The following is a 14,373-nucleotide window of genomic DNA, read 5'->3' on the forward strand; positions in this document are numbered from 1 at the left end:
GTTCTCTAACTACAGGTTATCACCAGATGATTCCTAAAGGTTCACACGATAAAGCACCATGGACTTTTACATATGTATGTATGTATACAAACACATACACATACATAGATTACAGTTATCAAGCCAACCACAGTGGCACATACCTGTAATTCCAGCACTTGGGAGACTGAGGTAGAAGTTCAGGAGTTTGAGGCCAGCCCAGGTTTTATAGCAAGATCCTGTCTCAAAAACAAAAGCAATCTAATTTCAAGCTTTTTCAAATAGTATTTGTGATAAATTTGCATTGAATGCATACAACAACTAGTAACTGACACATGGCAAGTTCATGTCCTTTCACCCACTCTTTGTGGTGCTAATTACTTCCAACTGTTGTGTGAATGCCTGGGTCTCTGTCCTCTCCACAGGCTTTTCTAACAGGTTTTTTTTTTTTTCTTTTTCTGTCTTTCAAGACATTTTCTCTTAGTCACATGGGAAATGTGGTGTCAATAATGCATTAACTCAAGCAGGACACACAACCCAACTGGGAGCCCAGCTAAGGCTGTTGTATGGTTTATTTACTGCTCTCTGTGGGACCCTCATATAGTGACAGTGTTTTTCCTGGTACACACAGGCAAACCTGTTCCAGGAGGCTCTTTATGTGCTATGTATGAACTGGGGATACATTTTTTTTCAGGAGAATCTGAGGAGGAACCATAACTCATTTAAATCCCATACAATGTTGATGTGGGTGCTATTGGCAGGCAGCTAGCAAGATCAACAACTTTATACAATTTAGATAGGGTCATGCACACACTCACACCTTTGCATCCCTTCACACACCATGGCTCTATGTGTATGATTATGTGTGCATGCATGTGTGCACGTGTGTGTGGCATGTATATATGGACTCTAGAGGTCAGCCTTAGGTGTTTCTTCAATCATTCTTAGTCACAGAATTTTTAAGGCAGATTAAATTTCTTAAACTACTTTTATGGGCATGAGGGTGTTTTTGTGTTTCTGTTTATTTTATTTTTTATTTATATGTATGAGTGTTTGGACCTCCATGCATGAATGTGCCCCATGTATGGAGACAAAGAGAGGGCATTAAAACCCTAAGAACTGGAGTTACAGGTGGTTGTGAATCACCATGTGGGTGCTGGGGACCAAACATGGTCTTCTGCAATAACAGCAAGTGTTCTTAACTGCCAAGTCATCTCTCCAACCCCTTTATTTATTTATTTATTTATTTATTTTTACAGAGCATAGAAGGGTATAAGGGATCTGGACAGAAACTCTAACACAGGATCTTAAATACTAGGATGACTGACAATTTTTTTCTTTTAGCCCTTTGCGTAGGTAAGTTCCTAGAGGGGGAATACAAAAGATAAAAGGTAAATAATAAAACAGCATACAGGTAATATTATTTCTCTCCTTTAGCATTTGATGTGAAGAAATACTCCTGAAACCTTTGGGAGTAAGCTGGCCCATTGGTCAAATGGGAATACTACAGATTTTCAAAGTTCTTCAGCCATAAGAACACAAAACACCACCAAAATAGCCAATGACAATAAATGACAAACAGTGGTGTTTAGAGCCCTGAAAGAAAAACAGTACCTACCGATTTGGAATTTCTAGGCTCCAGCACCAGTGACAGTTTGTAAATATCATCTTCAGTGTGGTAGAGGTCCAGAGAGAGCTATGACAAGATCAAACAACACAGGTGATTATGTTGGACATTTCTTTACCCAAATTACTGAAATATTTTCAAGTTGAAGGCTGTGAGTCCCGTGCGCAATAATCTGGATGGATGCAAAAGAGTTGAGGTGAGAAATAAAAATTTAAAAAGAGAAAGTTAATTCTGGTGTGGTCATCAGCATCAAGAAAACCACAATGGACTCCATCTCCTTGCAGTGTTGGTTAGACAGGTCTTACATGTTCAGTCCTGAGGCAGAGATGAGGGAGTCTAGATTTTTATAGGCTCGGGGCTGGACAGATGCATAGCACAAGACTTGATTAAAAACCATGGAAATAAAGAATAAATTAGCCCACATCCTTTTGCTTTTATAGCATTGTACAGTGGCCTGGTGAAACCAAATGTGGCTCTTTGCCCTTAAGAGTCTGGTAGTTAATTTGAACAAACAGAATTCGAACAAACAACAAAACTGAGTTGCCATCAATGCATGTTAAGGATTAAGTGAGATGCCTCCATCCAAATGTTACAGGAATTATTCTGAGAAAGAGAAGAATAAGTGTTAAGATCAAAGGGGCTACCGTTCAAGCCTGAGTTTGCCATCGGTGAACTCGGAGCCCAAACCAAGTTATTTGGGCATCCCCACATGGATCCTGTGTCTATAAAAGGTGAAGACTATACAAGTCTCCACAAAACTAGATTTTGATGAGGATCAAATGAAAGAATACATTCAAAGTACTTCACAAGGACTTGGCCCACAGGACTGTCTTGGGAAATGCTATTTGACATTGTTATTATTGGTATATGTGGGCTCGTTCCTAGTATTATTACACACGGGGACCCCTGGAGACTGAAATGATCAGGAAAGATTCAGGAGATGATTAGAGGAAGAGAAGGCCAGCACAGGCAAGGACACCAGCTTCCATCAAGGTTGGAGAGTGAGAGTATCTATAATGGGTAAACACTTTAACATGCATGCTCCCATTCCCCTAGAGCAAGTCATGAGGATTGCAGTAAGCCAGACAATTCACACCCATGCCCTCAATGCCAGGTGACTCAATGAATCCCATCACTTCATCAACAATGGTAAGAGTCAGGCTACTGGCCTTTAGGCATGACAAATGTCCTCTAAGATTTTTTTAGCTTGTTTAAGAATAAATCTTCATTGTTTATGAGAATGGAGCAAAGAACAGAAAGAAAAAGAGATGAAGAGAAAATTAGAGGCAAACTACAGTTTTCTAGGGTGATTTTGTTCAAACTCCTTCAAAAACAAAGTTGACACCATAAAATCCAAAAGCATTCATTCATTTAGCAAATATTTTTTAACCATATAATATGTGCCAGAGATCAGTCACATCACTGTCCTAACAGCCACTCCCTACATCATTTAAATTGAAGACTTAGTTGCCTGAAGTTCTTTCCTAGGAAGAATAAAATTGACCTTGCTATAAATTGGTACCAAAATTTTACCAAGTCTTGACAATCCTGCTTGCTAACGATGAACACTGAATTTACCTTTCTCTAAACAGTAGTCACACCCATTCACACATGTCAGAGGCTAATGCCTCTAGGAAGCAGCCAATAATTCAAAAGAATGAAGTAGTATGTGCAAAAGGATATTTGGTGGGCACATTGACACCTGTGATGGTTAATATTATCCATTTTTTATCTAATCTCACCAAAGAGAGAAATCTCTGGGAAAAGCTATCTGTGGGGGATATCTTGGTTAGCTTAATTGAATGGAAAGACCTACCCTAAATTTGGGTGGCACCATTTCCCAAGCTGGGTCCTGGGCTATATAAATACAAGACAAAGCTAGCCACATACCAATGTATCATTCTTTGCACCCTGACTGGAGACACACTGGGATTAGCAACTTCAAGCTTGTGCCACCACCATGGTTTTCTTGATATATTAGACTGGTTCCTTTAACTGTGAGACAAAATAAATGTTTCTCTCTTTTAAGTTGCTTTTCTTATATTGATTTTGAAGATGGAGGTCTTACTATGTAACCCTGGCTGACCTGGAACTCTCAATATGAAGCAGGGTGACCTCAAACTCTGAATTCGCCTCTTTCTGCTTCCTGAATATGGGGTTAAAAGCATAGTCAGATATGTTGGTACAGTAACAAGGTAATAGCTGATACAGTACCACAATGACTTATTTTGGAGAAAAAAAAGAACCCTTGTGAACTGGGCAGTGGTGGTACATGCCTTTAGTCCCAGCACTCAGGAGGCAGAGGCAGGCGGATCTACGTGAGTTGGAGACCAACCTGGTCTACAAGAGCTAGTTCCAGGGAAGCCTCCAAAGCCACAGAGAAACCCTGTCTCAAAAGACAGAAACAAAAACAACAACAACAAAAAGAATCCTTATGTATGCTATCAGGTTTTCAATCTTTTCTTTATACTCAACAGTTTGTTATGGTAAATGGAACAGAATACCATCTCTCTGCTAAGGAAGCAATAGGAGGGGGCATGGTCTCTTAAAAGTTGGAAGCAGCTATTTTGTGTAGAATAGTCCTTTTGTACACTGTGAATATTTGTCACCATGATTGGTTGGATAAAGAAGCTGACTGGCCAATAGCTGAACAGGATAAAGTAGGCAGGAGAACCAAACTGAGAGTGATGAGAAGAAGAAGGGTGGAGTCAGAGGAGACACTAGGAGACACAGAGGAAATAGCACAGGTAGAAAAGGAGGTAACAAGCCATGAACCACATGACAGAGGGTAGATAGGAAATATGGGTTAATTTAAAGTGTAAGAGTTAGCTAGTAACAAGTCTGAGCTATTGACTGAGCATTTTTAAGTAATCTTAAATCTCCATGTTTATTTGGGAGCAGGTAGTTGGAACAGGAAACGTACACCAACAGCTGTTATTTAGGTATAATAATAAATATTTGTCTGTCCAACATTTGATATCAAGTTGCCATCTCTGGTTTGTGAGAAGTCAGCAATCTGGAGTTTAATATGAATTAGGACAATATTTAAACACTGGTCACCAGCAACAAACAGCTTTCATGTTACTATACAAATAAAACAAACCCACCATGGGAAGTTGCCTACCATTTGGTTAAATCCCCAAGGATTCTGCTGGGCTCCATGAAGTTGCTGTTTGAGGCCTTGCAGGGAGGATTTTCCATAAATAAAGAGAGAAAGCCAAGGGCAATCTATTTTTCCAAGCTCCTTGTTATCAGGAATTAGCCCTGGCTTTGAATGATAAGCATAGTTTCCTTCCTCCTTACTTGCCTCCAAGTCCTGTGATGTTCAAATCCCATAATGAAGGGTACCAGCATCATTGAAGGAGTTAACAGCAGCTCCAAGACATTCAACTAGAAATGCCCACAAGACACCACTAAATTCGCAAGATGCTCTTGCAAGTACCCTCGTTAGGTATTTTCCCATGACTGATGGGTATATAACTGATCCAGAGAAGGACACGATTTGATCATCTCCAAGTGTCTTCCATCTACTTATCAACACTGCAATCCTGAGCAAGCAATGAAGCTTCTTGATTTCTTCCTGATGAGCAGAGCTTCCAGCCAGGACCTTGGGGAAGATTTAAATGAGCTAATATGTATCCATTTCACTGGCTTTACTTAGAAGGTCACTTATGCAGAACTGGCATCTAGGCAATATAGCAACCACATGTCCTGGTGCTTATCTGTGAACAGAAAACTGTCCCCAGGACAACTGCTACCATTTCACAGCCCTATTTCCTCTCTCAGAGCTCCTTGGATTTTCCCTGTCTACTTCCCATTTTTAAATAATGTGACCAGCTTTTGTGTAACATATTTTGTACCTGGTGGGTTTCGGCACTATTCTGATCCACTGTCAGTTGCCTTTACCCTCCAATCCTGTCAGCACAGGTTGATCTAGAATTAGACTTCATGCTCCAATTTGCTTATTATAAAACAAAACACACTTGATCATAAACTGTTTATACTCATCAGTTTAGCAATCACCTTTTCCTTTCTTTTTCTTCTCCTCCTCCTTCTCTCTTTTTTCATTTCTTGTCTTTTTTAAAATGAGACTGTAAAAACATAGGGGCTTTCCAACTATTTGCATGTGCTCAAAATGGTAAAAGCAACCGATGGGGCTAAAAATAACATGAAAAGAATTTGTCTGTTTCATAGATCATGAAACAGAGGCATCGGCTTTGAGAACTCCTCACTATATGACTTGGGTCCTCAAGGGGAGATGCCTTCTCCAGATCTACCCTGAAAGGGAGAACTACCTAAATCCCAATGGTCTACTGCTGTGTTCCTCTGCTGTTCAAGGGACAAAGGACACCAAAGTGCAAGCAACATGGTTTTTGCCACATAAAATTTATTCTCTAAATTAGTGAAAAGGGCTGGGGAGAATATTGTTTAAAATTTTAGTGACAAAAGATAAACTATATGTGAGTAATATGTGCACAGTATAGAGACATGTCCATCCAAGGTCATTCATGCACTATTAATTTACATCTTCAAAGCCCCCTCCAAGGCCCATATGTTAAAAGCTTGCTCTGTGGCACAATTGTGATGCAGTGGGACATTAAGAGGTGAAGCCCAGTAAAAGGTCTTCAAATCATGAGAGCACACCTCCAAGGAAATTATGGAACCTCAGCCATGCCGTGCTGTCTTTCCACTTGCCAGCCATAAGTGATCTTGGTTGGCCAAATGTTGCCCCACTGAGGTGCAGCCTTGCCACAGAACCAAGGCTGTGGCAAAACAAGCTTTTCTTTTCATGAATTGATTTATGCTGGGTATTTGTTATAGTGATGAAAAGCTGACTAATACATTACCCAAGGGAGAAAGTTCCTCACCCTTGTATCCAGAAGGTAGCCACTTTTAGGCTTTTTTGGGTATTAATAAACCTCAGTTCCTTCATGTTTGAGGAAGGAACAGAGGGGGTATGACATTTTTCTCTTTCCCCCAGGATTCATTACAGGGCCCCTGTGAGAATATACCTTGAAGACCCAGGGGGAGTGTCATGTGAGTCAGTGGTCATGGAAAATTCCAGCATAGGTAGACAGCCTAATGCACAGAATAGGTGTTTAATAACTGTTCATTAACTTGAGCTCTCACTTTCTGTCTTTCAGTGTCTGAAGCACATGTTGGTGACTAAAGAACACAGTCACTTTGGGCAAAAACTTGACTTGGAGAAAAATGAATCACTTCTTAAAAGCTATGCTCATGGACTTGCTCTCCTGCCTCAGACAGCTACAGATGTGTGGTTCTAATACAAACATGTATGGACTTCATAGAGTGGCCACTAGACTCTAGTGAACACATAAGTTTCCTCAGGACTCATGTTGGGAACATTAGGTCCCCAGAGGTCAGGAAAAAAAATGGATGTGTCCTTGTGAGGAATGAATATTTTACTTGATTGTGGTGAGACAAGGAAGATATGAGATCTAAGTGGAAACTGGCTTAGGTGTCATAACTCCTCTTCAGGCCTGTGCTGTCCTGGGGAGTCAGTGGACCCTATGCCAATACCACAAATTTTTCTTTATTTTCATGTCTTGCCATTCTGTATTTCTATATTCATAGAAATTTAGACCTCATAAATGAGCACAGAACATTATGAAAAGGCAAAGTCAGAACTGATTAGCACAGAGGTAGGGCTAAGACCAAGACTTTTCATCTAGTATTTTTGCCATCACCATGGGTTATGAGACCCTGCCCTTAAAAACTTCTACATTTTCCCTCAGTGCTCCTAAAAAAAAGAGTGGGCAAACTCTGCATTTCTTTTCTTTTGTTTTTCCTAACAAAAAGGAATTGTTTCTTAGCTTTTATTTTTTTAATTCAGGTTTCCCATTTGTACCATTGAACTTTCATTAAAGAAATATTCATAATTTTCCTAAACACCTCTTTTTGATAATGTTGCTTGGTGCATTTAGGTTTAGTTTTGTTTTGTATAGAACCAGGTCTTGTGCATCCTAGGCAAGTACTCTACCATGGAGAGACCTTTCTCTTGGTTGGTGTACTTAAAACTCAAACTTAATTTCCTTACATTATCATTGTCTTTCAGGTGTTTGGGATATTGTTCAAATGTAGATAACTGCCTTATAAAGTTATACTTAAGGTTAAGAATACAGTTTAGCCGGGCGTTGGTGGCACACGCCTTTAATCCCAGCATTTGGGAGACAGAGGCAGGCGGATCTCTGTGAGTTCGAGGCCAGCCTGGTCTCCAGAGCAAGTGCCAGGATAGGCTCCAAAGTTACACAGAGAAACCCTGTCTCGAAAAACCAAAAAAGGTTCCTCATTGGAGAACATCTTTTTGTTTATTGTTTATCACACACACCCAAGAGATATGTGTGTTGATCGCCTCAACTTCATATTGAGTACAGTTAACACTATCATTCTGCTTAGGGGTGTGTCTTTTAATAACAATCACTTACTCTAGGGACAGAGTCTGTAAAGTCTGAGAACCGAGCTCCTACTCCAATGCAGCCATCCTAGGGGGTTTAGACCGTTGGATCTTTACAGGAGTAAAATCTCCGTGGACGTAAAAAGAAAACACCAATTTACCTTGGCAGCCAAGTTTCTGATGCTAGGCTGCTGTGAAGCCAAATAGGGAAGTTGTGCCTTCCCTTGTTTAAGCAAGAGTAAGAGAATTTGTTTGTGTTTCTTCTTCCTCAAAAAGAAGACCCAATGGAAGATGTCTCGGTCTATATACCTGCTGTGTCTAAAAACCTCTGGACCTGAAGTCCATCTAAACAATCTGCTACAAGTGCCAAAATAAATAAACAACAATGAGAGTATTTGACACTCATTACTCTTAAACACATCATTCACTTTGTCTTCTGAGTTCTCAGTAGTGCCAGGTACTCTGAAAGCTGCTGGGCATATTGGAAAAAAAAAAAAGCACATGAACAGAAAGAATTAATCTAATGCAGAGCAATGCCTTCTACAGTTAACGAAAAATATATAAAGTACAAGGGTGAAACACAAAAGATCCATTACTGCACTGGAAGAGAACAAAGACTACGCTAGAAAGACAAAGTCTTTAAAAGCAGCACATGATGTCTCACAGTTATAATCCTAGTACTTCAGAGACTGAGGCCAGGGGAGACCATAAGTTCAAAACTAGCCTGAGCTAAATTCCAAGTCTAAAACAAGCAAGCAAACAAACAATGCCAAAAACAAAACAAAACAAAAAAACCAAAAACAAAAAAAACTTGAAAACCAAACAAAAACAAAAAAGCAAGAAGGGGCCCGAAAGATGACTCAGTGAGTGAAGTTACTCCTTGAACAAACTTGGAAAGAGAAAGCAAACTGCGCAAAGTTGTCTGACCTCCGAGTATGTACTGTGGTATGATCAAAGGTCACCCCCCTCGTCCCTTTTCCACACACATACACCATGTACACACACACACACACACACACACACACACACACACACACAATATAAAACAGAAGCTTTCAAATTAAAAGTAAAGATGGAAGCTGGGTAGTAGTGGTGCACGCCTTTAATCCCAGTACTCAGGAGGCAGAGGCTGGCGGATCTCTGTGAGTTTGAGGCCAGTTGGTCTACAAAGCTACACAGAGAAAACCTGACTTGAAAAAGAAAAAAAGAATAAAGATGGAGTCTTTGAATTCTCAATTGAAAGAGAAGCAGAGGATTTCAGAGCAGAAGAAAAGAACTGATCAGATGGGCAAGTGTGCAGACAGACAGCAGAAGGCTAAAGTGGCTCTTAAGGAGAAAAGACCTACAGAAGGCATTCATATGGGCAGAGACCAGGCTCATCCCAAAGAAGGAAAATGTGTTTGCTCCAAGGCTATAGTCTCGAGTCATACTCCTTATGGGTATAAGTTTTCATTTTTCTCATTCTTTGAGACTCCTTAACATGCACTAACCCCTAAATTATTTTTCCCCAAAAGTGAATTGTTGCAACATATCTTTCCGTGGCACTAGAAATTAAGGAACAGAAGTGCTGTTGAGCACATGTTTGGTCCTAGCAACTCACAGTGAGCAGGTTGATCAAATCCATGTTAGGTTCCAAGTGGTGAGAGGCGTTCTGCAGGGAGACCAGTTCACTCAGGGTCACGGAGAGCTGGTGCATTTTCACAATGTTCACTTTGTTCTCTTCCAACCAGTCTGGGAAAATGACATGGACTGCTATCAAGTCTTTCAAGTGCACGCCAAGGATGGGGATTTTGAAGCCTTCACAGTCGGCGAAGGCCTTTCGGTAATTGCAATAATTGCCATTGGAGGAGACCAACTCGGTCATTTCATTCCAGTTCTGGGAAGAGATGGAAAAGTAGAATTGTCAACTAACAGCTTTCGCTCCTATCCACTTGCAGACTCTGGAATATGTGGCTTGGAATTCCTCAGCCATGGGGAAGAGGATTGGCTGCACCAACATTGATGAAGGAAACTGTCATCCAAAGGGAAGACAAGCAGAAAAGTGTACTGGGCCAGGCTCTCACAGCCTGTTCCTCTGCCTACCTGTGAGCTGTTAAATGGCATACTTAGGATTTGGAGAGTCAGGAGAAATGGCAGTTCACAAAGGAATTCCAAGGAAATTGCATTGCAAATGTCACTTGAAAGCTAACCTGGAACAAGGCAGGGCAGGAAACGCTGCACTTAGCTGGAGTTTTAGGCTCTATATTAACTAAAGGGGTGAATGTGAACATGGCTTCTCACTTGTTTGGCTTTCAGTTTCTTTTCCTATGAGAAAGAAGAGTTTAAGGATGTGTGGTGTGGTGTGGTGTGTGTGTGTGTGTGTGTGTGTGTGTGTGTGTGTGTGTGTTATTACTTTATTTATATAAGTGCTCTGTCTGCATGTATGTGTGTGCAGTATATGTATGCCTGGTCTGGGACATGTGGAAATTAGAAGAAGGTGTTAAATCTCTGGAACTGGAGTAACAGACAGCTGTGAACCAGCATGTGGTTACCAGGAATCAAAGCCGCTCCTTCTGGAAGATTAGTCAGAGCCCTTAAAAGCTGAGCCCTCACTATGTCCCTCTGATATATAATTTTTAAAGATATACTTATAACCTCAAGCCTCTTATTCTCTATAACTCAAATTGTATTTTTGCCTTTTATTTGAAATTTAGTACAAAGCTTAAGAACCCATAATAAGTCCCATTATACTTGGGATGAGGGCAGAATTTGAGGCCAGATAATGGTGCTTCTCTGGAGTATTCACTCATGTTTGTATAGATGAATTTTGCTGGTTAGTGAACAACAACTAGACTTTCTAATAAATCCCCTCTGATTAGCCTTCCTATTCCAAAAGCATTGCACATGCTTAGATGAGCTATTTCTACCCCCACCCTACCCCCAGGATGTAAGATGGATTCTGCTCCAATCATCATCTGCTCCATCACAGGAATTCCACCCCTTTTATTCCTAAACAGTTTAGGAACAGAGGGTTAGGCCAATAAGTAGACCGTATTTCTCTGACAACTCTTATTGGTTCAGGATGGCCATTGCATGCCTTGAGATGGTCAAACATGCCTAGAAAGTTAGTCTTTAGTTAATGAGAAGAGAGTTAAAATGAGAAATCTTTCATGTATAAGATTAGATGTTGGGGCTGGAGAGATGGCTCAGAGGTTAAGAGCAGTGGCTGCTCTTCCAGAGGTCCTGAGTTCAATTTCCAGCAACCACATGGTGGCTCACAACCATCTGTTATGAGATCTGGTACCCTCTTCTGGTGTGCAGATATACATGGAAGCAGAATGTTGTATACATAATGAATAAATAAAATCTTTAAAAAAAGATTAGATCTTACTGTGGGATCATTCTTATGTACACTGTGAGTATGTATTGCTCTCATTAGTTAATAATAAAGCTGATCAGTCTATAGCAAGTCAGGAAAAAGTTAGGCAGGAAAACTAAACTGAGAATGATGTGATGAAGAAGGGTGGAGTCAGAGGAATCACCAGCCAGATGATGGAGTTGGACACATGAAATGGGATAGAGGTAAACTCCATGAGCCTCTGGGCAGTACATGGTTTATTAGAACTGAGATAAGTGGTAAGGGCTAGTTAGTAATAAGCCTGAGCTATTGGCTGATCATTTTGCAGTTAACATAAGTTTTTGTGTGTTTATTTGAGACGAGGCAGCTAGGACAAAAAAGCTCCATTTACAAGATCTTTCCTATTGCTTCCCAAAGTTCAAACAGGAGGGAAGCCAAGCTAATAAGGCAAACAAACAAACAAAAACCAAAAATGAACAAAAGCAGCTACAAATCTCTGAGCCTGGGAAGAATGTGAAGGAACTGAGCCAGACCCTGAAAAGGTCACGCCTGGAGTCCACTCAGACACTGGACTGCCAGGGCTGTTGGACAATAGACTGCTTTGTTATTTAACCAACTTAGGTTGTCTTAAACTTCATCTTCCTTAGGGTTAAAACAGAACACAACCTCTACTACTACCGCCAAGTGTTAGTCTAAGAGAAAACGTTCCTTTCTGCTTAGTAAGTGAGATAGTTATAGGATATGGTCTGTAAATAAATATAATAGAGAATATCCATATGTGAACTGGCTTTTAAAGGTACATGATTTTGAGTCTGAATATTTCTACTCCAGCTTCCCTTTTCTTTGCATCTCCCATGTGCCACAGTGTTGTCAGTGAGCAATAAGTATTTATCTTACTCATCTGGCATCTTCCACATTTATCAGAGTGCTGATCACAGAGCAAGCCCCAAATGAATATTTGGTGACATTTACAATATATTCATCTTTGGGTAGGACTATTTTCCTTCTGTATTCATTTATTTCTTGGAGAGGAGGTGTGCATGGCTTAGCCTACATATACTGATCAGAGGAGAACTGTTGGGAATAAGTTCTTTCCTTCCACCATGTGAGTTCCAGGGATTAAACCCAGGTCACCAGGGTTGGTGGCAAGCATCCTCACCTACTGAGCCATCTCACCCACCAGACCAGAACATTCTCATTGAAACATTTCCCCCTAGCAGCCATCTGGGTTTCTGTATTGATTCTGCCAATAGGGCTCTTTGCTTCCTATTTAGTTCCCTATGTGTGACTTTGCATTTGTTTAAGAGAAAAAGGTTGTCCTCCCAGGTAACACTTATCAGGATCAGAGCACATTACAACAATCTACACTGCTTAGAATTTAGATTGAAATCCACCATACCTTTGTAACTTCTGAAGAGAGATGAGAATGGGTCTCTTTGAGTCGGGAAATGGAGCTATGACTAAGCCCGCCAACCACTGCCATCAAGGTGTTAAAATTTTTTAGTTGAAGGAGTTTCTGCAATGAGAAAAAAATGTTATCACTGGTACTTGGTAGAGATTTTTCAAAGTTATTCTGAATTTCCCAAAATACAGGTGAAAACAAGCACAATGTTAATAACAAGAATCTAGGGGGGAATCCATGAGTTTTAGATGAAATGAAAATTGAATCCTCTAAAAAGAAAGATATTGTATTTCATAGAACACAATTAAATAGTTCTAAAGGACTGCCATTTAAAATCAATCTTGTTACAGGAGAGGAGTATGGTTTAACTGTCCTGTGAGAGCTCTTCCATTGTTAGCACCAAAATTCTCAATGACTTTTCCCAATGAAATCAATACACAGACTCCCCAAACCTGGATCTGAGTATGAGACAAACCTGTGCTACATTGATGAACTTTGTGATGACTTCGGCCCTTTGCTGAGGACTTGGTTTGCTAAGAACCATCAACTGGACCCACTTAGAGATTCCATTAAATAAAGCAATAGATCTCTCCAGTGTTGGGTTATTCTCCAGGCAGCCATGGATGACATAGCTCTGATAATCTGTGAACTGGAAAAGGAATAATCAGATTCTAAACTATCACAAAATCAGACATTAGCGGATGGATAAAGGGGTGCCCTAGCTTTTGTGGCATGATGATTTCTTCCATTTCCCATTAATAAAGGATTCCAACTTGAAATCCGTGTGCCTTTAAATGAACTGTTTGCTACATTTCATAACTCACTCCCACAAACACACAAATCACAGTGCTTCAGAGGAGGGGGAAGAAGGGGCAAAATCCAAAGTTACATGCTTGAGAATTCCAAATTTCCCAAACCATAAAGATCCACATAGGCCATTAGCCTGGGAATATTAAAACAGACAGCTTAGTATTGCCTCAGGAAAGAATTAAGGTTTTCTATTTTTAGTTCTACTAATGACACCAAAAAATAAACACTTTACGATACAATGGCACACACTAGAGAACAGGAAATGAATGGAATATAATATTCTCAAAAATGAGTAAGTTTTTAGTATTTCAAGAAAAAAGGAGATAGGAAAAAAATAGTAAAGGAAGATTGCTCTTTAGCAATCTAGACGTATTTTCAGACTGTGAGGGGAGATGCCTTGTGTCCTATACAAAGTTCAGGGACTCGCCTTCCTTGGCCTGTTTGAGAAGCATCTTGATAGTTCTCTACAAACAGGATTTGCTTGGTGAATGCATCAGTCTTTCAGAAATTTCTGCTGTTGGGCTAAGGATACAGCTTCTAGAACATTTGTGTAGCATGTATGAGGACCTGGGTTTGATCCTCAAGGCTACTCAAAGTTTTTTTTAAAAAAAAAAAAAAAAAGGAAGGAAGAAAGAAGGAAGAGAAAGGAGGAAATCCGTGCTTGTAGACAAAACCATCTTGTTTGCCAGCAATGGTGGGATTTACTTCAGGCTCCTTGGAAGGGGAATGACTTCCCCTGAGCTCACGAGAGACCCAGAAGCAACCAGCTAATGGAACCACTATAAAGAAGTGGGCAACAAGAA

General features: G+C 40.2%; 1 protein-coding gene across 1 annotated transcript in view; it reads right to left on the reverse strand.

Annotated features, from left to right (window-relative positions):
* Rasgrp3 (RAS guanyl releasing protein 3) overlaps positions 1 to 14,373 on the reverse strand; it is a 68,009-nt gene that overhangs the window by 18,835 nt on the left and 34,801 nt on the right. The window contains exons 8-11 of the mRNA XM_035448290.1: positions 13,236 to 13,409; positions 12,758 to 12,874; positions 9,622 to 9,897; positions 1,598 to 1,675 (exon numbers count right to left, since the gene is read on the reverse strand). Coding sequence (XP_035304181.1) covers positions 1,598 to 1,675; positions 9,622 to 9,897; positions 12,758 to 12,874; positions 13,236 to 13,409 — 645 coding nt within the window. The remainder of the gene's footprint in view (positions 1 to 1,597; positions 1,676 to 9,621; positions 9,898 to 12,757; positions 12,875 to 13,235; positions 13,410 to 14,373) is intronic.

Source organism: Cricetulus griseus, chromosome 7 (genome assembly GCF_003668045.3).
Source record: "Cricetulus griseus strain 17A/GY chromosome 7, alternate assembly CriGri-PICRH-1.0, whole genome shotgun sequence".
NCBI lineage: Eukaryota > Metazoa > Chordata > Mammalia > Rodentia > Cricetidae > Cricetulus > Cricetulus griseus.